At 38.1% G+C, this 26719-nt stretch overlaps 1 protein-coding gene across 4 annotated transcripts; it reads left to right on the top strand.

Moving 5' to 3' along the window:
- Nucleotides 1–614: 614 nt before the first annotated feature.
- fam126a (family with sequence similarity 126 member A) lies at nt 615–25852 on the top strand. Of its 4 annotated transcripts, XM_024298854.2 has the most exons (12): nt 615–794; nt 11202–11283; nt 12776–12877; nt 13839–14018; nt 15827–15907; nt 15986–16101; nt 16467–16562; nt 17847–17963; nt 18351–18438; nt 19917–20079; nt 20704–21042; nt 23846–24030. In XM_024298854.2, the coding sequence occupies exons 2-11, from the start codon at nt 11233–11235 to the stop codon at nt 20997–20999; spliced, it is 1290 nt and encodes a 429-aa protein (XP_024154622.1). In that variant the 5' UTR covers nt 615–794; nt 11202–11232; the 3' UTR covers nt 21000–21042; nt 23846–24030. The 4 variants fall into 4 exon arrangements, with proteins under 4 accessions (XP_024154622.1, XP_024154594.1, XP_024154604.1 ...); XM_024298826.2 differs by lacking the exon at nt 20704–21042 and having other exon boundaries at nt 616–794; nt 23846–25852; XM_024298836.2 differs by lacking the exons at nt 615–794; nt 20704–21042 and adding an exon at nt 867–1034 and having other exon boundaries at nt 23846–25852.
- Nucleotides 25853–26719: the final 867 nt, after the last annotated feature.

The following is a 26719-nucleotide window of genomic DNA, read 5'->3' as shown; positions in this document are numbered from 1 at the left end:
TTTATATGGTAAACATTTTGTGAGGCCTACTTGACTGGGCTATGTATTTTAAACATGTAAGTCAGACTAAGCAGATTGCAACTCTCATCTTGAAATCTGAATTAAAACTCTAATTGTTGCAAATATAAATTAGAAATATGCTGTTTTGAGAATGTATTTTGGCATTGTCCCCTGGGGGATTTAACATTATGCTTGTATTAAATTCTATCAACATTTTATATTTTTTTAGAGCCAAAACGTGGTTTGCTTATGTGTGTCCAAAGGTGAGTACATTAAAATAATAAATCAATAAAATGGACAGTTATTTTGTTAAATTGTCATACAGTGGTTAGTTTTAACGCGAACTAGATTTTGAATTATCAATGTAAACCCTTGCCTGTTTTTCCTAAAAACATCTAACATTTTCCTTTAATTGATTTACTTATTTAAATCTGCATTTGATGTATTCATCTTTACATACTAAGACCATTCGACTGTCAAAAACTGCAGCTGACATCGACAACCAAACTGGATTGCATACACCATTCGTTTGCGGAATGCAGCTTGAATTTGATTGAACGATACGTTTAGGGGGCGCGGCTACTGATGATCATCTGTGCGCTGATTGGCTTAAAACCCTGTCACTCCGCGTAGTTCGTGTCCCATTGATTACTGGAGAAAGTAGTGAAGATGGAAGGAGGCAACAATGTTGAGTTACAGGAGAAATGTATGGATTAGGAGGGTGATATCCATTTGTTCACCTCTTCGGAACGACTGAGGACTTTGATACCAGGAAACTGGCAGATAGCATGAAAGTAAGTAAAGAGGAAGTTGGTCACTTTATTTGGTGTAGCGCTTCTTTAGCAGCGCTAGCTAACGAGCTAATCTGAATGCCGCCGCGGCGACAGCTCGGTCCGTGACAGAAAGCGCATGACGGCGGAGGATAGATTTACACGTTTTGGCTAATACCCGTGAGAAAATACCCGAACTGAACAAGCGGAGTTGCTTATAGTTTCTCTTAAGTAACGCTAATAAGGAGTTCCTGTGTGAATTAGGTAGGTAGCAATTTTAGCTATTATTTCTAATGAAATGATCTATTAATATTGATTAAAACGGACTTAAAGTTGTCTCTAGTGTTAGCTTGTTTTAACTTGTGCTACAGAATAATGCAATCTATTCCCAGATAAAGACTTTGTACCTGACATCACTGTCTGTGGGTGTGTTTTGAACTGATACTTGTGATGATTTCATGCTGGGAGTATGCACATGTGAGAGGAAGTAAAACAAGCTAGCTCTGAAACGGTTTGAATTTTGATTTTAATTTGTGATTTTACCACTAAAGTGGCTTGTGAGAAGATTTACTTCACAAGCATGTCTTAAAAATAGTATAAAAAAACTACCTGCCCAGAGAAAACCTTCCATTAATGATGTTTTTCCACCCTCTAACCTAGATGGAGGGAAACTTTTTGACCCGTGGGCCACTAAATACTGATATTTGACATAGCATGGAATCTGTAGGAAAACATTCTATGATTTTTGATTGAAAACTTATTTTAAAAAAGGAATATTGTGACGTTTGTTCTTATTTTAGCAGCAATTACACCAATGATGTCCTTAAGAGAAAAACACAAAAAAAGAAAAACAAACACAAATTTAAAATAAGGCTGCGTTCAAGTGGAGTTGGAATGATTGAAAAAAACGACACATGCATGTAAGATGAACAAAAATCTTCCTACCACAATTAAATTCTGAGTACATTTATGCACCTAAGCAAAAGCCGATGTAATTATAGGGAAACACTTGAATTACAGGGAAAATAAAACAATGATGAGGATCATCAATGCAATTTATTCCAGATTAAGTAGTTTAATAGACCGTATATGGCCCCCGGGCTGTAGTTTGTCCACCCCAGCTCCAACCATTAAGACAGCTTCATTTGTTTGGCACTATTCTTAAGATTATGAATTACTACATAAATGTAAATAAATACAATATAATTATATGAATTGGTGTTTCTAAAATTTACATATGGCATTTTTCTGTTGGTGGAGGACACATAAAAAGAAAACTAAGCTCAAAACTGCATTTCTGACTATTTCGTCATTCAAATCTTTTTGAATCAGGAGCAGGTGTAATAATGCAGTTGGAAATGTTTTGTAAGTGTGGTGTACAAGCTTCTATGGCAAGCCACATGCTCCCTGCTCCGTTCGGGCAGGCTTACTTGGTGCTAACAGGTGAATTACTAATGAACTCCTGCTGCTCTGTAGAAGATTTGTACTAGAAAACAATAGTTTTTTTAAATTTGTTTTTAGCACAAAAACCCCGGCGAAAAACATCAACAGCACAAAATAAAATCATAATTAAAAGACCACTGGGAAGATTTTTACAATAGATTAGAAGATGATTGGAGTGGGATTTTAAACTGTTTGTGAGCAATTCATGTAATGAGTTATGATGTGGATGAGACTAAAGGGTGTTATTACCACAATTATCATTTAATTAGTTTTTTTCAAACAGAAGTTACTCCCTGAGGTACCATCAAGTAATCTCATTCAATAAGAAAACATGTCGCATCTTTGGGAGACGATATGTTTTCTTAATTTTTAGACCTTAAAAAAGCAAACAAATATGTGTATGTATACTTAACCTCTCAAGACTTAATCTAATATTTGAGCTAACCCTGTAAACATGTAGTTCCAGTGTCCAAGTTACGCAGAATAAACTACTTTGGTGATAAAATCCAAAATCTGATGTCTATGTATATATGTCTTAAGAGGTTAAATAACGTCAGTCTAAGTAGAAAATTTAATTGTTTTCCCAGAAATTGTAGATGTACCAAATGTAATCCATATCTACATTAAATTGAAGCTATTTAAAAAAAATTGAAGCTCAGCCTTGAAGCTCACTAAAGATGATGCGATCCAAGCTGTCATCTGCTATCACAGCAATGTGCACACGCTAAGGGGCTCATTACTTATTTTATTAATGTAGAAGCATCTCAGTTCAGTTCAACACCCCTGTTTGTTTTTTTTCCTTTTCACAAAGGTGTGTTTTTGTTTTTAAAAAAGTATTAGCACGCTAATGGATTCAGATTACGCGTTGGAAACCCTTCTGAGTGTCTGCATTCAAAGTCACATTGCATGTCAAAACATGTTATGACGTATTTTTCCATGACGAACAATTGCAGACTAAAGGGGAGGGAGAAAAAAATGGTTTAGAGAAGCAAATTTTAAAATGATTCCCCTCAAGCGCATAATAATATGACTATGCTGTAGGAAGAGGGGGAACTGCAAAGGATGAAGATGCATCTCTTGCTTGTAGGTAAAAGAGAGAATAGAGCCTCTGAAAGATGGTTTTACTATGTCTCATCTCTGTCCCCCCACCACCAAAAACCACACAAAAAACCCACAATCCATGTTGCTGCAGGCAAGAGACTAACATGCTACCCTTCCACAATTTTTCTGGTGTATTTTCAACCTGCTTTTATGTAAAGCCTAAAGGGGAAAAGACTTGTAAGGTAATGGAGCAACAGAATCAACTCGGGGCATAGTGGTCTAAATAAAGCTGATGACAGTAGACAACATGAATGTTATAAATTGTTAAGAGGACAAAGAGAGGATGTTTTAGGTGATAAAAATAACACATACGATGGTCAAATGTTCACAGATCTTTGGGATCAAAACTATTTTTAGGTGTAAGGTTGGAAAAAAATTGACACCTCCACTCAAGCTTACAGTCTAACTGACATATTTAGAAGGAATGATCATTTTTCTTGTTTAAGTCATATCAGAACTAATATCGCTGACCCTTTATGACTTGGGTTTCTTTAAAGACCAACTTTGATAATCTTTTAAACTATTTTAAAAGCGTTCCCAGTGGTCTTCTAATTATGATTAAGTCATTTTTAGCCAAAATGTTAAAAAAAAACCTCCTAAATTTTCTTGGACATCGTTTCTGTAGAGCGGCATTCATTACAAATTCACTTCTGAGTTGTGGGTGGGACTGTTGGTGTGGAGTGAGCCCGCCCCTCTTCCCATCACCCATCTTTTACACACGTCGGTTACATCCCCAACCTAACAGTATCGATTTAACAAAAGTGATGATCAATATTTGAACTATAGTTTTGGACCTGAAGCAGAATCATCAATGGGGGGCCTTTCTATGTGGAGTTTGCATGTTCTCCCCATGCACGCCTGGGGTTTCTCCAGGGACTCCAGCTTCTTCCCACCATCTAAAATCAACATGCTTCATTGGTTAATTGGTTATTCTAAAATTGCCCCTAGGTGTGAATGATTGTGGCCCTGCGACAGACTGGCAACCTGCCCAGGGTGTACTCTGCCTTTGTCCAGAAGTGGCCGGGTTAGGCTCCAGCAGCCCCGTGACCCCGAAAGGGACAAAACTGTTTAGAAAATGGATGGGTGGAGTTTTGAAGCAGACACCAGCTTGGATGAGGAAAACAAAGACGTAGAATGTTTCTAAGTCACAAATAAGTAATTTTTTAACAATTTTCTTTGTCTTCCTGAGTCGGTCGTGTCTGCATTTTTTTCACTACTCATTAGTTTATGCAGTATATAGGACAGGGGTCACCAACCCTGTTCCTCAAGGGCTACCGCCCTTCTTGTTTTGCAGCTAACCCTGCTTCAGTAATTGCTGCTCACCTGAATCAGGTGTGTCCAGTCAATCAAAAACTGCTAATCGGCATTTACTGAAGTAGGGTTTGTTGCAAAACAAGCAGGGCGGTAACCCGCAAGGAACAGGGTTGGTGACCCCTGAAATGTGGCGTTAGCCAATTTGTAAGTCTTTTCAAACCTACAAATCACAATTTTTAAGAAGTCTGCGAAAAACCAGTGTGCTTCACTAGATTGACCAACCTCACTGCTCACTACATTGGTGAATATAGACCACAATGCAATTGGTTTGAACAATTTATCATGTGAAGCAAATGTATTTTAATTTGTTATTTAGAAACCATCCATGTTTCCAGAACACAATGGAGTCATAAAGTCTTCGTAAAATGTTTATATTTATGAGGTTTTTACTTTGGGAAATTGGTGATGTCATATTTGGTGTTTTCAAGAAGGACAAAAAATGTAAGCATGATGTCCAAGTTGTTATTAAAATCCAGGGCACTTGATAGTCCCTCATTTTTTTTTTTTTTTTTTAGTATTTAGGGCAAGGATTGGTGGTTTGAGGGCTGCATTCCTGCATGTTTTCCAACATACTCTCTTTGGCATGTGCTAATTGGTTAGACACACCTGAATCAGTCATGAGTAGGGCTTGAATATCTGGAAATCATGTAGGCATAGCAGCCCTCAAGGCCTGGAGTTGCTTATCGGGATTAGGGAAGTTGTAGTCAACAGAAATACTCAGAAATTCAATTTTGTGCTTAATTTTCTTTATATATGTTCTCTATTTAAAATAATGCCACAAGATCATGTTAACACAATTTTCATTGGAGTATGTCGTCTTTAAGTCATCTCTAAATCCGTGAGGGGGTTTGTTTGAGTTGTCTAAGCCTTCTCATCATCAGCTGCATTGTCACTCCTACTATAACCAGTGACTTGATGCAGCTGCACCCGCCTGCACCACAGGAAAAAGCAGCTCGGTCACTACCGAAACCAACCACTTCATCACTCAGTATTTTTCCTTTCCACACATTTAAGCCTTTATTCTTATTGGTCCTCTCACTTCCTTTTTTAAAAAAAGGTTCCTAAAATGTGTAAAAGGAAATGAGATAATCAGCAGGGAGGAGAATGCCTACAAGTCATTCTCACTTGGGCTTTCTTCTGTTCTCTAATGGCAAACTTTTAGAGGTACGTTTTAATTTTTTTCCTATGATAGCTTTATGGTTGTTTTATACGTTTTTCATCATGTTTATGTTGGTGAGGGAGAATCTGCTTTTATTTGATTGCAACAGGTGACTCCCCATCAGGAACTCGCCAAGGATTAGGAATTCAAGACAGACTTGTTTGTGATGGGAGAGGTCTGTAGAAGGAGGAGTCAGATGTAAGCTCATTTAGACGGGAAATCCAGCATGTATGTGTGTCAGAGTTTAAGACCTTAATGTAGGTTCACGGGGAAGGAGCTGTCAGCACTATTTGGCTCTCAGAAACTGGTTTTGCCGACCTTAGAGACTGAGTAAACACTTGTAAACACAGACTTGGGCAATGTGTGGCACAATTCTGTCTCTCCTTTGCTACTTGGCACATAGTTTCTGCATTAGTAAAGCAAAACCATTGAATAGCAAATAGCTTAAGATACTGAAACGTGTCTGGAGAGAGGAAGTGTTCATTTTAGAGACCGACTGCCAACCAACTGGAACAGACTGAACAGTAATGAACTCTGTTTTTATTCACCTCTCTGTCTCAGTCCTTTTGGGATGTTACACAACTCTCTCGCTTCCTCATTTGCCAGACAGACCTTTGAAATCTCATTTTAGTGCAATCCAACAGCTTACACCCAAATGTCACTTTGTTTTAATTGTTTTTTATTATTATTCTATAACATAAGGTTGTTTTGTGTAGTAGAGAAAAGTGTAAATGTAGAGAAAATGCATGAGCTGGACCCAATAAGAAACCTGAAGTGTTTCTTTTTTCATCCTCCTCGTCCGTCATCTTTCTTAGAGCTCGTCCTTTTCTTGTTCTCATAAATTTTTTTATTGGTGAGTTATTTCGTCTGCTAATCAAGCCTTTTGAGCCACTTGTCTGTAGCACTTCTCATCCTGGTGTATTATCCAGTCAGTGGAGTTGAAGAAATTTACAGACTGCTCTGTGATCTGAACAAATGTGTTGCCACTCTGCTGGTTCCTCTCATGATCTGTCAAGCTTATAATCTAATGCAGCTTCATGAGAAATTATCTTAAATAGACAAGCTTGTGGCTGCTAATGTGGTTTGTTTGTGATGGGAGAGGTCTGTAGATTGATGCTCTAATGAAAGCGGTTATTTTTTCACGCTGCATTTTTCTTTTGCAGTGTGACAAAAGCCGACAATTGGTTGTGTTAATTTGTTTTTGTATGGGTATTACATTTAACACGGATTCAAATGTGTGAATGAGTTTGTAACACTAAAACTACAAACTGCCACTGTACTTTGTCGATGTATTTACTTCTGAGTACATCTTTCAGGCTGCTCATCTATTGGATCACTGATATTTTGAGATTTTTTGTTTTAGCAGTTCAACATTAAAAATTAATAAAAATATTTGGCTAAAGTATTCCATATGCTGAGTTAACATCCGGTTGGTCAGTTTATAACTTCAAAATCTTTCCCCACAGAAAACATATGAAAAAAAGAAATTAGGATTATCAAGAGCATTGAAAAATAAATGTGTCAATGTGTGGTTATTCTGACAAAAATTATGTTTATTTCTCCATTGGAGTTTATGGGATTTTGGCTTCTTGGAGCCAGCAGATACTTCTTGTTTAGAACAGGAGGGGAAGAGGGATCACAGTCCAGTACTCGTATTATAGAGTCAATGGTTCAATCCTTTTGCAAGACAGAGTTAAAGATTGACTTTTACCTTTTGTCTTTGTTTTATTTCTAAAACTAACGTATTTGTAGTCTTGCTTGTTTTTCTTTCCCCATTCATTTTTTTATTTTTCTAGCAGCCTTGTAGTTTTACTTTTTAACTACAAGGTGGTGGCATGAAGGTCAGACATGAGCTGTAACTTACTTTTATGTGTTATTTATTTTAAAACAGTTATTCTTGATTAGACACAACAGTGGCAACACTAGCGGGTTAAAAGCAACTCGTAGGAGGAAAGCCTTTCCTTTCATCTGACTGATTCATCCACTCACTAATCACTGCCTTTTGTCTCCAAAGTAACTCCTGGCTAAAAGCATTAGCTTTTTTTCTGCTCACCCGTCTGTGTGATGGAACAATAGGCCACTACTAAACACTTAATTTCTCTAAATGGAAATGATTCTGCTCTTTAATTCTTCCTTGTTTCACGAGTCACCCATTCCCCTCCCCTTTGCCATTCCTGTCATTGGTACAGTCCATAAATAGACTGTTGCTGCTACAGAAGGTACCAAGTAGCAGAATCATCGATATGAAGTATGTAAATGGACTAAATGAAACATCGAGAGCTTCAGGAGAGGGAAGAACCAGAAACAGAAAGTGGGAAACCTATGTTTTAATATCCATAGAGAGTGGAAAAAATACAGTAGAACCTTACATAATTGGTGTTGACGTTTATTTAGCTATTTCCAGAATATAGTTTATATAAATGAACTAAAACAGACTAAATTACACAGACAAGCTGAATGATGCCTTGAGGCGGTTCAAGTCTGAAGCCTTCTTTTTCTCAGCCTATTTTATCAGCAGACATACCAAACATGGACTTTTTTTCCTGCACTTTGATGTCAACTGTGCCCTGTGCTTGCAGCTAAAGGGTGAAAATGTAACATGGGGGTGACGCATGCCCCTGTAAAGGACAAGTCTTTGTCAGTAAGAAGCAGAGATCTGTAGAAAACCAGAAGAAAGGCTGTTTTTGGAAGTAGGGAATCTTCTAAATTGGAGGTTTCCAAACTTTTATCAAAAGAGAGCTAGATTTGATGAGGTGAATCAGGCCTGATATCCTTTGAACTATTTTAATTACATTAAACGCAAATTAACTATTTACTGAACATGTATTACGGTTGCATACTTTCATTTCTTCACATAGAAAACAAATGCATTTATGCACATTGTCAACCAAAATTACCATCAATTTTTCACACTTTTTGTTTCCAGGTAGCTTATGATAGCCTGTCTTGTCTGGTAGTCCCTGTTGATTAAGCTTCTTGAAAACGGCCAGTCTCTTGGTACATTAGGCAGACACAGTTGTTTCATACTTCACAGAAAAGATATGCCAGCTATTCTCACTTGACCTATATGCTTTTCTTATTCATTTAAAGTTGTCATTTTGGAAATAAGCTAGAAAGTGTCAGAGAAGGGTGGCATGACGGTGTTACAACAGGTTTACGATATGTCAAAATGTAATTTAGAAATTATACTCCATTTTTTTAGAAAGTTTTGGGGGCTGCATAGTAACGATTTTATGAAAGGAGCCAGACTTTGGACATGCCTTCTCTAAATCTTAGTTTTTCACGTATAAAGTAAAATGTAACCAAACAGATCACTGATGAACCAGTTGACTTTGGTTAATATTTGGGTCAAACCTTAATTTTCTTTTTTTTTTTCTTTTTTTGGGTGGAGTCACTTTTTTCGGTTCAATAAACGATTTGTGTATTTCAGAACAACAAAAATAAAAAATATATATATAAGTCATTTGTAACCCTTGTGCTGTCCTAGGCACATTTACATTAAAAGTGGGGTCATCTGGACCCCACAAGACAGCTCACTGAACCTTTTTTTTTTTTTTTTTTTTTTTCTTCAAGGATTTTTTATCGTCACTGGTGTCCGTGGCAGACATAGAATACTGTCCACCTTTATTATGGGAGGAATCGCACATCAATGTAAGGGTGGGGTCATCTGGACCCCATAAGAGAGCACAAGGGTTAATTTGCTATAAAGCAAGTAACAGTGAAGAAAACCCTCTCAGGTGGCTCATGCTGTGCTTTCTTCAATGCAATAAAACAGCAAATCTTTACATACATGTTAGATGCTGATATGCAGGAGCAACAATTCACTTTCCCCACGTTTGGTTCAGCGATGTAACATACAGTTCAGTTCAGAACCAAGAACTGTGGCATCCCTAGTGTAGATGTATTGCTGTGGTGCGAGTTATTTAAATTGGCCAATAACTCAGTATGATTAAATGTTGTGCAACTCGCTCAAAGCACTTCTGTACTGCAAAGAGCCATTTTAAAACTAATGAATCTGAGCTGGTATTAAAATTCATTCTCAGATTTGTGCCTTCATATCCCTCAAATGTTGCATTTTGGATGTTGGCTCATAAGTTCTTGTATTTCCTCACTTTTTATCCTTATGTCTGTGGGAATGAGAAACTAGTAGATGAAGAACATGCTCTGTCTTTAGTTTGTATCAGAACCAGTCACTATATACGAGAAGTGTGATATAGTAGCCACAGAAAATGGCATAAAGTCTTTTCTTGTTTATCGCAGTGGATACATTCCATTAATAACCTGATAAAGGGGAAATTCACGAAGTAGGATTACAGGTGTTTAAGGCTATAACCCTCTAACCACGCACTTCATAAGTTTTTCTCAAACAAACAAACAAACATTTTCACACTTCTCTCTCTTTTTTAAATTCTCAAAGTTCAAACTTTTGTACAAAATAAGTCCAGAATTGAATAAAAATAAACAACCAATAAGGAGACTGTTGTATACGTTGTCAGTAAACAGTGATTGGTCCAAATAGTTGCGAGTCATTATATCTATGGCAACCACTCTTGCCAATTAGGAATAAGCTTGTTGGAGTTCCCACCTCTACCACTTGAAAAGAAGCTACACAAAATCTGTCAAACGTTCAGCGTGAGACCATCTACATTTATGGAGGCATCTGATTGGTCAGTTCATAACTTGAACAACTTGCATCACTGACAAAATATCATGAAAAATATTATCAAGACCATGTTTTAAAAAGGAATCATAGCCAGAATGGTTCTGATAAATATAAAGACTGATAATTTCTCAGTAGAAGTTGATGGGATTTTGGCTTCTTGGAGCCAGCGGGTAATTCTTGTTTGGAACTCGAGGTTGGAGGTCACTCAGTCCAGTTCTTATACACAGTCAATGATCAGAATAGACTGTTTTCAGTAGGTGTTAATGTATGGGCAGGGTTTCTAAATGGCAGAAGATCAAGAAATATCTAAATGAGTCTATCTGAAGCTGGTTTAGATTTTTCTGCTCATTCAAACTGTGCTGCCTGTTCAGCCTGGATATATTTTTTTCTCTTCTGGGGTACTTGATGTCACTCAGGGCTGTCTGTGTGGGTGAGATCTATACAAGTAGAGAAGGTGTTTACTGTAGAGATGTGCGTCTGAAGAGGAATGAGTTCCACTGTTGGAAACGGAGGGAGAGGATAGAAGTGTGCGTCTTTGAAGTGTTGCAACCCAGAGTGTATATGTTCACTGGTTTGTCACGATTGTTGCTCTGCTTGCTATTTTTGTAGGAACACGTTTTTAGTAGGTTACCAATGATGAGTATCTATCAAATCTGCAGTCGTTTTCATGGTGCTAATATTTAGTCTATTTACAAACACACACAAAATAAATGAAAATCCATATAAAAACTTGTATTTGTTCCTTTTGTAGGTAGTGGTGGCTTCATTGCAAATGAAGGAACATGTTGGCGATGGACCAAGGAGTGGTGGAAGAATGGTTGTCAGAATTTAAGGTAAGCTTTTTCATGTTTTTCTGCCAAATCAATCCAAACCCGCTGCCTGTTCTGATCTGCATTCTGTACATCCACCTTTGCTCCATACTAACAGAATTAAAACAGCTAATATTCTCTGAGTGCTCTACTCCCACTCAGACGAGAACTCTGGGATCTTTGATTCTGTTTATTAACCTTTTTTGTAAATGTGTTTTGGGACTCATTTGTTGACCTCTGATAAAAGCAGTCTTTCTCAGCAGGGTATAAACACTGTAGATGCTTTCACTCTTTTCAACTGCAACAAATAAAACAAAACAAACAATGAAAGTGTGATCAATTCTTTATTGATCATTTAATGCAGCTGTTCAGCCTGAAGGTAATGCAGTTTGTAAAATGTTGTTTTTCACTAAGAAAAGCTTCATCTGATGGTTTGTTGGGCCTCATGAAAATGTGTTGTAGTCACTTAAATCAAGAGTTCTCAGGTGGTCAGACAGAAGAGTAAGAGATTAATTAATACAAGTCAAGAGAATGTGTTTCTACCTTGTTGCAAGTTTGATTTACAACAAAGCAACTCTGTAATAACCATTGACTATATGTCTGAGAGTATGACATTACCCATAGAACATAGTGTACTCAGGGTTCCTGTGAGGTCTTAAAAGCATTGAATTTATGAATTTGGAAATGATACCTTTAAAAAGTCTTGAATTTCTATAGCTGAAATTTGAAAATTGTGCTGCTTGAAACTTCTGTTTCACATTTCATGTCAAAATGTTTATTTTTCAATTAAAATTCATTCAAAAAATTCAAAAATAAAATTTACACACAGTTATTTTGATCAAATGATGTAAATAAACAGCCAGATAACAGTTATGCACCAATACACTGAAATCCCACCACAGCTTTGAAAAAAAGAAAAGGAACTCTAAAGCATCACTGCACAAACCACAAACTACAAGAAAATAAGCTACAATTTTGATCATAAAATGGGAATAAAGGGAGTAAACATTTCTATGATGGGAACTCTGACTAATCAGCAATGAGCTCATCAGAAGTCCAGACCCCTACCACTTGAAATCAAGCTACACAGAATCTGTACTTGAGACCACATACTTCCATTGAGGCGTTTATGGAATTTTGGCTTCTCTGAGCTAGCATGTACTTCCTGTTTGGAACGTGAGAGGGGTCACTCAGTCCAGCTTTATTTACAGTCTATGGTGATACATCAATATGTTTATTTTAGGTCAGTGAATCAGATTGTTCAAAATGAACCAAAATCAACTATGAATTGTATCCGCAACTACAAACTATGATCTGAATCCAATCGATAAAATTCATCGTTACACAGCTATGTTTTAAGGTAATAAAATGTGTCTGGGTTTATAAAGAAAAAAATAGAGGCAGTTTTTATTTGAATTCCTACCAATTGGCTTCTAAATGTATTTCTTCTAAAACATCAAAAATATACTTTTCTCAATATTCTGCCATGGACTTACCAACAACCTATTTTTTTCAGACTCTCCCTGACAGTGCCATCTCCACCTATGCTGCCTCCCTGAAAGACAAAGGCGCCCTGGTCCCAGCTCTCTACAAAGTTATCAGAGAGAACTACAGTGATGTATGTCCTTCTGTTATCATTATTTTACTATTTTGTGAAAGTAGCTGAAAAACATTTATTAATGATCAGACTGCCTACAGGCTGGTTCTTGATCCCTTTTGAAGTAAACTTTAATTTTTCAAGGTCTGATAAACACAAGTTGAAAAGCAAGTTTTCTTATTAAATATGTAGGTTTATTTTCTCCCAAAACATCAAAATATGGAATGCCAAAAAATCTACTACTACTAAAAAATGATGTTGATTGAATTTTGTTTTTATTGCCTTTTACCTTCTTTATTTTGTACCTACAAACCAAATCTGCATCAACTGCAGTTCCTGATGGACAACAGTCATACTGGATTTTTTTGAGCTGCTTTTATGATTTGAAGACATCCCAATGTTGAGCTTCTCATTTCCTGCTACTGTATTTTTAGCCAGCTTAGCCCTAAAGAGTAATAAAAGCGCTACAGACTGACAGACAGAGTGGAAAATTATATTTTAAGCAATCAGCCTCCAGAACGTCTGAGCCAATATTTAGAAGAAGCACGTCTTTATCAGCTTTTCACTTGTGGTTTGACATGAATGTTAATTTATCTTAAGGCCATGTATGCTTATTAGCTCTTATGTATATCTGTTTTGATTGAAGTTGTCATTTTTTGTTGTGTAATAGATATGAAATATTTTAAAAAGATTAAAAAAAAAACAATGACTTAGGTTTTTTGTTTCTTAAAATAGTTTTTCATTATTATCAAGAATGTTTAGAACCATAGTAGCTATGCAAACACAAATATGTTCACTCGTACATTCTGGACATGAAATATTTAAAATAAAAATGTAAATTACTTTTAAACTTAAATCTCATTTTATATTTTATTTTTCAATCTCAAAGATGGACACATCCAAAATTGAGTTGTAGTTGAGCTGATTTTTTTGGCATAGTTTTTAATTTGCTTGTCTCCGTTCATTTTCCGACCTCCCCCAGCTGCTGGAGCCGGTTTGTCACCAGTTGTTTGAGTTTTACCGGAGTGGTGTGCCGCAGCTGCAGCGTTTCACACTGCAGTTCCTGCCAGAACTCCTGTGGAGCCTCCTGTCCGTCAGTGCTGCCAGAGACCCCCACACCTCCGGCTGCATCGAGGCTCTTCTGCTGGGCATTTACAACCTGGTAGGGGGTCTATGGGGGGACAGTATGTCCCCACTGATGACAGTAATTAAAATGTGTCCCTCATTTAGATTCTAAATGAAAAGAACACTTTTGAGACAAATTTAATACAGTTATGTACTTTTGTGTGCTGAACTGTGCAGCTATTTCTAGGATTAGCGTCATAACTTTTCTTGTTAGAAATCTTGAGGTTGTGTGAGAGGAAGTAAAAATTAAGGCTGTAGGTGGCGTTGTATGGCGCTACCCCCACCCCGCCTTCGCCACAGCCCTTTGACCTGGTCTCACTTGTTCTACCCCTCCTCCACAGCCACCTTTGATGGAAATAAAACCCACTTTTTTTTAAAAATAGCAGCTTTTCTGTTAGTTTTATCCCCTTAGCAACCATTTTATTGTTGGGTCACTTGAGAGTGACAATTAGGTCTATGTAAGTTTTAGAAGAATTGGCAAAAGTAAAATTTTGGATTTCCTTGGCAACAAAGGTTTTGTTCATTACGCCCACATTCCTAATATAGTCATATTGTGTGTTATATTGTTTTGATCAGCTTGAGCCAGGATTCATGTATTACATTTTCAAAATATTCTGGTAAGAAATGTGTGAGCAACAGAGAAACGCCACTTTTGCAAGCTCGCCACATTCAAAGTACACAACAAAAGATGGAAATCCTTTAAATTTGTAAATGGAACTAAAGGTGAAGTTGCGGAAAATTCAAGATAGTTGCCTCTTTCCAGGGTCAAGGGTCAAAGAAACTTCGGTTGTAGTTTTAGACGTAACCCTTGTGCTATCCTAAGTACGTTTACATTAAAAGTGGGGTCATTTGGACCCCACAAGAAAGCGCGCTAAACTTTTTTTTTTCCAAGTATTTTTTTTATCTTCTCTGTTGTCTGTAGCAGATATGAAATCCTGTCCACCTTGATCCAACTTTCTCACATAAGGGGAGGGTGGGGTCATCTGGACCCCATAAGAGAGTGTGAGGGGTAAATTGGCAGCATGTGTGGGAAATGTAGTTATCACTTTAACAAAAGTTTTCTTTTCTTATTTTGGGAAAATGTGAAGATTTCCCAATTTCACACATTGACACAACATGGCCACATACCTTTGGTCCTGTGGCCATCCCATAATAATTTGAAAACTTAATTTGTTTGTGTGATTTGGTTTCATTAGTGGATTTTGAAATACATTTTTAATCCCATAAGAGATTTTGGCCCCATACTTTTTTTTAGTTTTACTTTGTCATAATTTTTTGGAGAAAGTCATTCACTATCTTAAAGATAACCTGGTAACCTTTTGAGCATGTGACAGGGGTCAACTTTTTAGTCAAAGTTGCAGCAAGATGACGAATTATAAAAACAATCCTGACAGTGTAAGACTGCTGCAGGGCCAGGCCATTGTGATAAAAGTGAAACACAATGACCTGTCACCTTTTTAAAGTGCCCATAATCTCCTTACAGAGACACGCCACTCCAATTAATTCTCAAATGTGTTTCTTTTTCGTTTTCATTTGCCCTAAATACTCTATCAGCAAAGTGGCGTGTATCCTAGCTTCCTCTCTGAATACCAGAATAGGTCAGTCTGCTGTCACTCAGCGTCCTGGCTGCTTCCTATTAATCTGTTTGACATTAACGTGCACACAGGGGGCATGAAAACCCTGGGGTTTGTGTCTTTGTGCATCCACACAAATGAGTGAACACAGCAGTGGGGTGAGGAAGTGACACCCTGAGGTTCACACAAATATGACCAGTGCTTGAAGAGTAAAGAGTGTTGTTTGGCTCACACACAGGAAGAAAAATACATCCTTTTTTTTTTCTTTCAGGAAATAGTTGATAAAGATGGACAAAGTAAAATCCTGTCCTTCACGGTCCCTTCTCTCTCCAAACCCTCAGTGTATCATGAGGTATGTGTCTACGCTAACTTGTACAAGTCATAACTTTTAGCCTCTTCAGTGCATTAAATATTCGTTTTCCTCTGCTAGCCTTCAGCTATTGGCTCCATGGCTCTCACAGAGGGAGCTTTAGCCAATCACGGACAAAGCAGGGTGGTGTACAGCGGGCCACACCTCCAAAGAGAAACCTTTACAGCTCAGAACAGGTAATGTGAGCAACACAGTTTAAAATCAAGCATCAATATAAAAAAATGATTGGTGCCACAAACCTTTTCCACATAAATTTAAGCTTCCCTAAATACGTTTATGGTTGTGTGTGTGCTGTGGGGATTATATGTTTGGATGCTGTCACGGCGAATCATTTTATGTTGCTATGGCGTGATGGCCCGTAGCCTTTGTCTGCATCTCTAAAGTAGAAGTTTGAAGTTGGCACATCTTAGGAAAAATGGAGGCCGTCTTTCCTCAGTGAAATTATGGTTTGCATTCCTACTTCAATTTTCTTTATAGTGTGTGGTTTGAGAAAAATTTTTTGTTGTTTGCTCTCACCTTCTACTGGTTTGTGTTCCTTGAGGTTTGAGGTGCTGACCTTCCTGCTGCTGTGCTACAATGCTGCTCTCAGCTACATGACAACCACCTCCCTGCAGTCCCTCTGCCAGCTCAGCTCCAGGTAAAAGATGCTCAAACCTTAGGTCGCGGCCCAAAAAAGATAAACATTTATTGACTCTAAAACTTTAAAACCCTAAGTTTTTAACAAAATTATGAACTAGATATATAGCATTACCTACAATGATGCAAGTGTGAATGCTGTAAGCTGAATTTGGTAGCTGAAGATGCTAGTGCTGATAGCTGAAGATGGTTAAATTGTTTAGCCGACTTAGGTTAGCCAAAACAGCTAGCATGCAGCTGAAAAAAAAAACTAAATTACAAAATAGTCTATGAATGAAAAAATAATCCTAAATTAGCCAAAACAGCTAGCATGTAGCTGAAATATTAGCTAATCGTTATAAATGCCTAATTGGTACATAAAGCTAGCAGTTTATAAAACTTTAAAACCATAACTTTTTAACGTATTTATGAATAATAAAAAGGCCGAATATTATTCCAGCATAAATCAACTTAAACTTTAAATAACTTTCAATATTGTAGCCTCCATAAAAAATATATTTTGTCAAAATTATAGGGTTAAGGGGACTCAGTCTGGACCAACAAACTTTTTCAGTCTGAAAACGCCCTATATGTGAACATTTGTGGGTGACCCCACTTAAACTCTAAATTTGATTTACGTTTTTACACTCATATTGTCATAATGAATGGGGCTACTTCTGCATGTACAAATACATTGCAGCTTACTGTACTGAGATGCTCATCTTTGACGTAAAGCAGTTAGAAGCTAGCTGCAGCTGAAAAATTATCTAAAAGCTGAACTAAAAAAAATCTTTAGCTTTATTTTCCTGCACTGTGCATGTTTTCACTTAAACATTTGAGGTTGTAGGGTTTTAGGCTTTTAAAGTCTTTTGATCTATTGTAAAAGTGTTCCCAGTGGTCTTTTAGTTATGATTATGTCGTTTTTTAGGCAAAGTAAAAGCGACAGGAGATCATCAGAAATTTGAGTTGCGGGTGGGACAAGTGTATTTTCTGTGTCATAAACATGATCTTTTTCAGACTGCATTTAATTATCTGCTCCTGATTTAAAATTATTTGATTAAGAAAATGCTGAGAGATGCAACTTTAAACAGAATTTTCTTTATATAGGCTCTCCATTATCAGAAAAAATCCAACAAGAACATCTTAAAAACACAATTTTCATCAGAATGGATCTTTAATGAGTAAATGTGGCTTGTCTAAAGTCTCTACCAACAAATTTATTCAAGCACATATTGAATCTTGTTTGATGAGACGGTCTGTTTTCAACATTTTCATTTAATTTAGTCTTTTTTCAAATCTTCCCCAGAGTGTGTATATGTGGTTACCCACGGCAACAGATGCGGCGCTACAAAGGCATCAGCACACGACTGACAGTCACGTCAGAGTTCCTGGTTCAGCTCATCACAGGAATCCATTATGCCTTGTGAGACCACATGCTTACACTTGCAATCAGATAAAGCCACCGCAGCCTGTCTGTCAAACTGCATGTTCTCTGCACATCCACTGATAACGTACACTTTCTTTTTCATAATGTAGTTCTGTCCGTTACTCTCTAACAATTTAAGGATTTGTATTTCTGTTGATTTAATTTGGTGTATTTAACGGTCTGTATAATCCTTGTTGTACACATACATCTCTGTGTTTAAGATTTGTCATTTGTGTGTTGAAAATATGAAGTATTAAGAAATACATACTCAATGGATAATTAGTTGCTAAAATATATGAATTGCTTTGTTGAAGTAGCTGTTTCTAAATATCCAAAAATCCTTCTATTTTTGCGTCTTTGTGTGTTTTTTCCGTCCTCATATAGATGTAACGGAGAGGTTGAAGTGGGATCTAAAGCTCTGGATGATGTTCTTTATCGAGCCCAGCTGGAGTTGTTCCCTGAAGCGCTTTTGGTGGGTGCAACATTTTTATTTATTTTTTCCTTCCTGCTAAACATCACATCTTCTCCTCCTTTCTGTTTTTGGATCAGTGTAAGAAACGGCATGTGATTGAAGTGCACATGCTGACCTTTGGTCCTGAATCATGCACAGCACAGTGCGCTGCATTGTGTGGCTCTGTGCGTATCGGCAACTGTTAGCACAGGGTAATCCCTCTAGATTATTTACATGCTTTCCTCTCTGCTGGGTTAAGCTGTAATCCTTAAGGCCCGTGGAGTGGAGGATTGAAGCTTGTAAACTCGCTTTACTATTGCAAAAGTCAAGGTGTGCAGCTCCAACAGAGTACACAGTATTTGATTTCTACTAGCCTGAACACATTTGTTCTTTATTATAATATGTTTGAACACACGATACAGGGAGATAACTTCAATCTAACACTTTTTGAAGCATTTCTCAGTTTTTTTGCAAGCTGGCTTTTATCCTAATATAACTGGATGTCATGCCCCTCATGGGATCTGTGTTGCAAAATTGGACAAAAGATGTTTTGTGACCATAATGCCGTCCACCTCGTAATAACTGTTACGTGATCTAATATGCCACATGAGAATTTGTAGCAAGATCGTGTTGTTATGTAAACAGATGAGAAACACAAAAGCCGGTTTTGTTTGTATTGAACTCCTTGCCTGTCTAATGTGTCGGCGCTGTGAAATAATATTCAGGTGAACCAAATGTATATATATTCATGTTTTGGTCTATGTTTGGGTGATGGAATTGAAGGACGATAGATCCTTTAAATCTCAATATTGTCACCTTCTTAAAATAATGATTGCCTAAGTCATTTTTTCAGGTTTTTCAGGAATTACAAGAAACTGAACCATTTATTGAATATATATTTACTTACAGTTTTAATCAAAACAACTATAACAACTATGGACGTACAAACAACAAGGTTTGTCAAACATTAACTACGAGAAAATTAATTGACTTTGTGATTTAGGCTCATTTAAGCCCTCCGTTCCTTCAGGAATACAGCATTACTAACAAACTAACTGAGCTTAATGCTCAGGATCCATGGGTATTTCTTCACTTCTGTTGTAAGGTTCTTGTCTGACGCATGTTAATGTGGCAAACTGTCAAAGAAATAATGACACTCGACAGGCATGATGGGTTTCATTCACTGGAAGTCCTGGAACTTCCTCTCCTTGATTGTCAAAGTACATGGAAATAATCTTATCCATACCAGTGGCTCATTTGATATCTGTACTCGGAAGCTTCTGAGAAGGACAGTTTGAAATGGACCTCGCTGTCACTGCTAAACTGAAGAGCTCACAAGTCGTGCACATTTTTTTGCCCCATATCCACCTGTGAGGGCAGTTGTGACTATAGCGTTATTAGAAATGTGTTTATTTATTGCAGTTATGAGCATTTGTGTTGCATACCTTTTATAAAATAATGAATCTGTAATTCTCACGTTGCGCCTCTTGCGTCTAAAGGTGGGTAACGCCATCAAGTCGTCGCTTCATGGAGCAGCACTGAAGAGCAACAACAAGGAGGGTACGAGGAGCATCCAGGTGGAGATCACCCCCACCTCCTCCAGGATCTCCCGCAACGCTGTCACTTCCCTCTCTATACGAGGGCACCGCTGGAAGAGACACGGTGAGATGCACAGACTGGAACGAAGCAGAGGAGGAACCAAAACGACATCGTCAGTGTTTAAAAATAAATTAAAAAAAAAACGGTAAAAGAAAAAGGGCAGAATTATTTATTTTCTTCTCATTTTTCATTCAGTTTACTGTTCTTTTTTGTGTGGGCTTTGATTATTCTGGTAGTTTCAGTTAGACTAAGCGATGGCAGCGGGAGAACAGCTTTCTTTTCTCCCTCTAAAGTCAGGTAAATTACAGCCTTCAGCTAGGCTAATGAGTAGGTTTCATTCCCAGCATGCACCAGTGACTCCTTTTGGGCGGTGACCATGAAAGCTGGTTGTGGAGGAAGCTTTGATGAAGGGAATGGGGCTTGTAGGGATTGATCTACCACTTGCTGCTATAACTTTGGCCATCACCATCATCATTGTCGTGATCATTTAGCATGTAGTTTATGTTTTGATCAAAAGAAATATTTTCTGTCATTACATTTATTGTTTATTTGTTTTTCTTGTGTTTGTGTGGTTGTGTGTGCCTGTGCACATGACCTTCTTTTTTTGTTTGTGTGTGCATGAAATGTCTGTTCATCTGTGTACATGTGTGTATTGTCCCACAACCTTCCCATGCTCCCCGTCACCAGAGTCCCCGGAGGTGAGTGTAGAAAGTGACGCTTCCGTAGGGGGCGTGGCCATCCCCGAGATCAGTGTGACTGGCGTAGGTGGCGAGCGAATGGCCAATGGAGACTCGCGGCCACGCCCTGACGGCCGCACCCATTTGGACGGTGACACGGGCGCCTCCTCGGAGGTCAGCCTGGACCCTCGCAGTCACGACTCCGGCAGCACTCGGAGTCAGGAGGTCAGGAGGCAGAAGAGTTTGAGACGAATGGTGGAGAATGAGAGTTCTGGGTTGGCCTCCACAGGGAGGAGCCAGTACTGAGGTGCTGCCCCTCCTCCTCCTCCCCACCCCTGGGGTAACCTAGGTAACCATGTGTGGAGGGTGTGATCTGAAAGCTGCATGATGATTTCCTCCTTTACCATTTCCACTGGGCTATACCACCCTGTCTTTGCCTAATCACACACTTATCCACTCATCTGTCGTTCCATGGTCATTCAGCCGTTTACTCTCCCTGTGGCTGAAGCTTCTGCTTTAAAATCCACTTCTGACACTCCCTGAGGTCAAATGATTTGGTTTTCTTACTGTCTTGCGTAACCGATCAATAACCTCATAAAAGGCTTCCGTAGACTGTGGCTGAATCATTGGTAGTAATTGTGGGTTTTTGGTTAATTTATATCGATCCTACAAGAAAGGATATTAAATTAGTAATCTGATACTCCTCCCCGTCTTGTTGCAAAAAATAAATTATCATTGAATTTTACATCCTGGATATTTTCTTGGTATTTTTGAGAGACTAAATTTATTTGTTTTTACTTTTACACCTCAATACATTGCTCCGTGGTTGCCTGTGGAAACAGATTTTTAGCTTCTGACTATTGACTGTATATGAGAACTGGACTGAGCGACCCCTCCCCCCTCATGTTCCAAGCAGGATGTTCCTGTCGGCTCCAAGGAGCCAAAATTCCATAGATTTCTATTGAGAAATAAACGGCTATTACTCAGGCATTTTATTTGTCAGAATATCCATTCTAGCTCTGATACATTTTTTTAATGTGTTCTTAAATACTGCTACTAATAATTAAAAAAAACACTTTTTTCCTTAGTTTTTTTTGTAGTGCAAGTCATTAAAGTTTGAAAGTGACCAATCAGATGCCTCAATAAAAATATGTGGTGTTAAATCAAGGAAGGGGTTATAAACTTAAAAAAAAGGCTCACTCCTGATTGGTGAGAGTGGTTGCCATAGAAACCAGGAGTCCCCAAACGTTTTCTTGTGAGGCCCACATAACTGTTCTCTTCTCTGATGTGGGGCCGGGTCAGTTTTTAGGCTAACAGAAAAAGTGCAACATTTATATCTTTCCAGAGAGCTATACATAACCAAATACATAATCCCTTTTGCGTAATCTTCACAGAAAAATATTACTAAAACAATTAAAAACTGAATCCAAATTCTTCCCCTACAGCTTTGCTCTACCTCCACTCTTAGCCCCAATCCAAATTCTTCCCATCTCCCTGCCCCAACGTTTAGCCTTCCAAACAGAGAGTTATGGGAAAAATAGTGTCTCCAAATTCGGACGTTACTGCCACTCGATGACGTCACCAATAGTCGGTCAGCTAGCGTTAGCATAGAGCTTCCAGCGTTCGAATATTCATAACAGCAGCTCTATAACTTTAAAGAGGTCGCGGTACAACAAAAAGTCATAACTTACATTTAAATGTAAACTTCTGTGCATCAGAGCACACCCACATGAAGAAAAACGCGTCTCCGCGGCAAAGCGCGCCGTGAATCCCCCACACATGACAGCACTAAAGCTTCAAATGTTCCTCAAATTGGAGCAATAGGGAGATGTCAGATATATATGGTGTTGGCCTAATACTCAGCTGTGACTTAAGTGTTTATTTAAAAAAAATAAAAATAAAGGCTCACGTGTTCAGTAATTCCCACTAAGAACCCCTAGAGGGCACTGTAGGCGTGTCTAATAGTATTTACTACTAACAACAACTCAGAAGAAGCAGTGCTGTCCTCAGAATTGTTCCAAAGTGACACAAAGGATGAAAAATGTAATGGATTTAGTGATTTAAAGAATTTACCTGACTTGTTGGCCTATTTTTTTGCTATAATTATCAGAATAATTGTTCATGTGTTGCATTAATAAGCACTTATTCAATCCCTCTTATAATTCATGAAGCTACATAAAGTTACGGTAGTGAAGCTTGCTTATATTCTGTCTACTATTGTCATGGACTGAATATAGGCAGCACTATTTAGAAACAATGATTGATTATATTTGATCTTTTCTGTTATTTGCCTTTCAAGATAAAATTTCTCTTCTTGTTCCCGTATTTTATTAAAGAAAATTCTCCCTTAAGTGCGACTTATATATAATTTATTTTTCCTTTTTTTTTTTTTTTTTCTTTTGGGCGTCTGCTACTTATAGTCCGAAATATTTATCAATTTTCTGTGTGTGACGTCCCCCTCGCTTGGTCCAGTCCTCATATACAGTCTGTAGGCTGAGGAAGGATACGAAGGTCTTGGGTTGAAGATCAGACGATCACGAGACTCACTAACCTGTTTTGGATAAGAAACTTGAACAGGACCTTCCTATCTGCCAATCAGCTGTCTGCCAGACTCGTGTTCCTGTGATAGCATCAGATCAGATGGATCTTTGTGAACATGGTTCCTCGTGTAGGTGAGGTTCATGTTGTCAAGGAAATAGAGAAATATGTCAAATCAATAGTTTAGAGTGTGGCGTTTGTGCCAGCGTTTTCTGCCTTCTCTCTTCCTCTTGTGGTCTTTCCCAGAATTCTCCTCTAGCGCCGGCCCCCCTTTTTTTCCCTTTTGGGCGAATACATGCTGTACTCTGTCACTAAATTACTCACAGCTCTGCTTGGTATCCTAATGTGTGATGGATTGCAACTTGTGGTGCCTTGTCAAGTGACAGAAATCCCTGTTGGTCTAACTTACAATGTGACGGCGCCACCTGCTGGATAGTCAAACCTCCTTTAGCATCCAGTTCAACTGCAAAAACTTTTTTGATTTAATTATTTACACATTTTTTAAAGTGAAATTTTGATTAGCAAAGAAAACTAGATGCCAGAGGAGGTTGTTTGATGCTCTGATCTGTGTTTTCATGCGAGTCCCTGCCTGTCTCCCTCTGTCTGCCTCACAGACGCAGTGGATCTGGGTTCCCCGGATGAGCTGATGGACATCTCCGAGGTGGAAGAAGGCGATTGGCCCGTTGGGGTGGGCTCTGACGTGACCCCGCCCACCATCACTATCAGCAACAGCGTCACGACATTAAACCTCGGCATTAAGGCCATTAAAAAGTGTCGGCTCGGCGGGCGCAGCAGCAAAGACAAGGAAGCGGGGCCTCTAACCGCCGTCCGGGCCGCCAGCGAGAGCGCAGAGCTGTCCGTCAAGCGCCTGACTCTCACCTCCAGCCAGTCTGTCCCCAAGGGCGGGGCTCTGACCAGCCTGACCCGCACCGCCAGCGCCGTTTTCTCCCGCTCTTTTGAGCAGGTCAACAGCGGCAACGGCCCCGCCGGGAACCACGCGGCTCCGGAGGCGGCCCGCTACTCGTGCAGCCTGCAGGAGGATGGGATGGGCTACTTGAGTCCCATGCCAAACCACACCCAGCGCTCCCCGAGCATTAGTGTCCACCTCGGCTCCGACCTTTGAACCCTTTAGCACTCCTGACTGTATGGACCCTGATCTCTTAATTCTGTGACCCCGTGACCCCGTATCTGTGACCTGGAACTTCAAGCCATGCCGATTCTGGACCGCAGAATTGTGAAGCCTTTCCCACCGTTTCTCCCTCCACCATATTTTTGGTATCTTTCAGTATCTGTGCTGTAAGCTTCGTTCAAACACTTCTCTTGTCTGCAGTCCTTTGTGAGCTTGATGGATGCTGGTCGTCAAAAAAAAAGACAAACGACGCCTTCAGCTTCTGATTTTAGTTATGAATGCTCTGAAAATTCATCACACGCTGCAGGAAAACGCATTGGGAAATAAATCTGGAGTTTGTTGCTCTGCATGGCTTCTCTGTACATCCATCCTGGTGTTGCCCTGTTGTACGAGGGCAGCTGTAACTGTATATGTGCACAACTGAATGTGTGTGTGTGTGTGTGGATGAGTGTGTGTATATATTGTGCATTTGTGTAACTGTTTTTAAAAAAACATGGCTGCTGATTGATACATTGAACAAGGTATGATACTGTTTGAAGGAAACGTTTCTACTACTTTTTTTATTCATGGTGAAAACCTTCTCATAGCAATACAACTACCCTTTTTATTCTTTTTTTTGTCTGATTTTTGCTTTTCTTCTTAAAATAAAGTCCACATTCTTCCTAACTTTCTGTTCTATCAAGCATTAAAGTGAATAAAAAGGTTATTTTGTTTACAATCAGACAGTATTCTTGTCAAGATGGAGAAGCAATACTTATCCACCCTGCTCCTAAAGCACCTTCCTTAATTGCTGTGTATTTGCTGATTTAAATATAGTCAAACACTTCTCAAATGATTTTACAATTTTTTGGGGGGGGATTGTGTGTGTATAATTAGCGAAGTGTTGACTTTTGCACAAGGGAAAAGCAAATTCTTATTTTTTTCCAAATGGTATTTTAATAAAAACAGATTTGACTTTCAAATTGTATTTTTCTGGGGGGAAAATGTCTTACTTCCGTTGCACCCAAAGCAGCATAGGATAAAACTGTTCTAAATTTTTCTATGTTGGCTAAAAAATTTGATGCCTTCAAGATTTTTTTTTTTTTAAGAATCGTTTGTTCAGTGCTGGGGACAACACATGCATCTTTACTGTCTTCAAATCGACTCATTTTTGTGGTATTTGGTCGTGTCCTCTTTTTGTTTATGATGTCACAAGATGCAACGATCAAAAAGGAAAACTAACTGAAACTATCTGCTACAACCGATGTCCTAAATGCAGGCGGTGATGCCGCTTCATCCTGAGGCATACTCGTGTCATGTTGTGTGCTGTAGCTGTTGAGTGTCCATAGCTTTGGTGGAACAATACCTATAATGTTTCTTTGTATGTTTACAGTAAAATTGTAAGCTATTGTACATCTTACTGTTAAAGTTGGTTCTATTGACCTTTATATGTTTAAAACAAAAATAATTCTCTGCTGCAACTTATGGGGAATAAAGTGTTTCTATATTTCAATCTTCTACAGTTTTTGTGTCAAACTTTTAATGGATTTTCTTAGACTGGACATTTTTTCTGGGTTATAAATAGTTATCTTTTAGATCAGGGGACTCAAATTCATTAACCTGGGAGGAAGGGGCTAAAAAAGACCCAAAAAGGGTGTTTTTAACATGTTCTTGTGGCATTTTTGTCATCATTGAGGATAAATATTAAAAAATCCAAGCTTAAAATTGAATTTTGAGGATTTTTTAAAATTATTTAATTCAAATCGAAATTACAGGTTTTTAGATTTTGGCTAAAAGCTAATTAAAAGACCACAGAGAATACTTTTAAAAGATCAGAATATGATGGTTTTTCTCTTTTATTTATTTAATGTTTTAATTCTATAATTAGCCACATATGGCTAACATTTGTGAAGTGAAATATAAAAAGTGTTTCTTAATAAGGAAATAGGAAGTAAAGCTTATAGTAAAACATCTTTGTAGTTTTCATTGTCGTTTTAGATCAAGAGACAAAACAAGAAAAGCATGAAAAGCATGTTGCTTTAGCAAAGTGGAAGGAGAGTATGTAATTTTCAAGATATAAAGGAGGTGACAAAAACCATAGTTTTTTGTATTGGGGAAAGTTTCAGGAAAATGTCAAATCTAACTTCATAAATATCATAATTTATCATATTTATTTATGTGTACAAATAAAAATGTAAGTCATTTAAAAAAATGCTTGTTACTCTCTACTGCCTCTAGATTGAATCATTAACAGCAACAACTATAAAAACAAAACTAAAGAGCTTTTTAATGAAATGTCAAATGCCATTTTCTTTGCTACAAATCATTTTAATTAGTTACAGAATGAACGGTGTTGAAGAAAAACAAGAAAAAGCGGTTT

This window comes from Oryzias melastigma, linkage group LG11, assembly GCF_002922805.2.
Source record: "Oryzias melastigma strain HK-1 linkage group LG11, ASM292280v2, whole genome shotgun sequence".
Classification (NCBI taxonomy): Eukaryota; Metazoa; Chordata; class Actinopteri; order Beloniformes; family Adrianichthyidae; genus Oryzias; species Oryzias melastigma.
The sequence above is the reverse complement of the archived record's forward strand: the minus strand, read 5'-3'. Positions and strand labels throughout refer to the sequence as shown.

Excerpts from the sequence above, each read along its gene's own strand:
- fam126a (XM_024298826.2), top strand. The coding sequence starts at position 11,233 with ATGTTGGCGATGGACCAAGGAGTGGTGGAAGAATGGTTGTCAGAATTT. Across the intron at positions 12,878-13,838 it reads TCAGAGAGAACTACAGTGAT|CTGCTGGAGCCGGTTTGTCA; the intron begins GTATGTCCTTCT and ends GACCTCCCCCAG. Across the intron at positions 18,439-19,916 it reads TGTTCCCTGAAGCGCTTTTG|GTGGGTAACGCCATCAAGTC; the intron begins GTGGGTGCAACA and ends TTGCGTCTAAAG.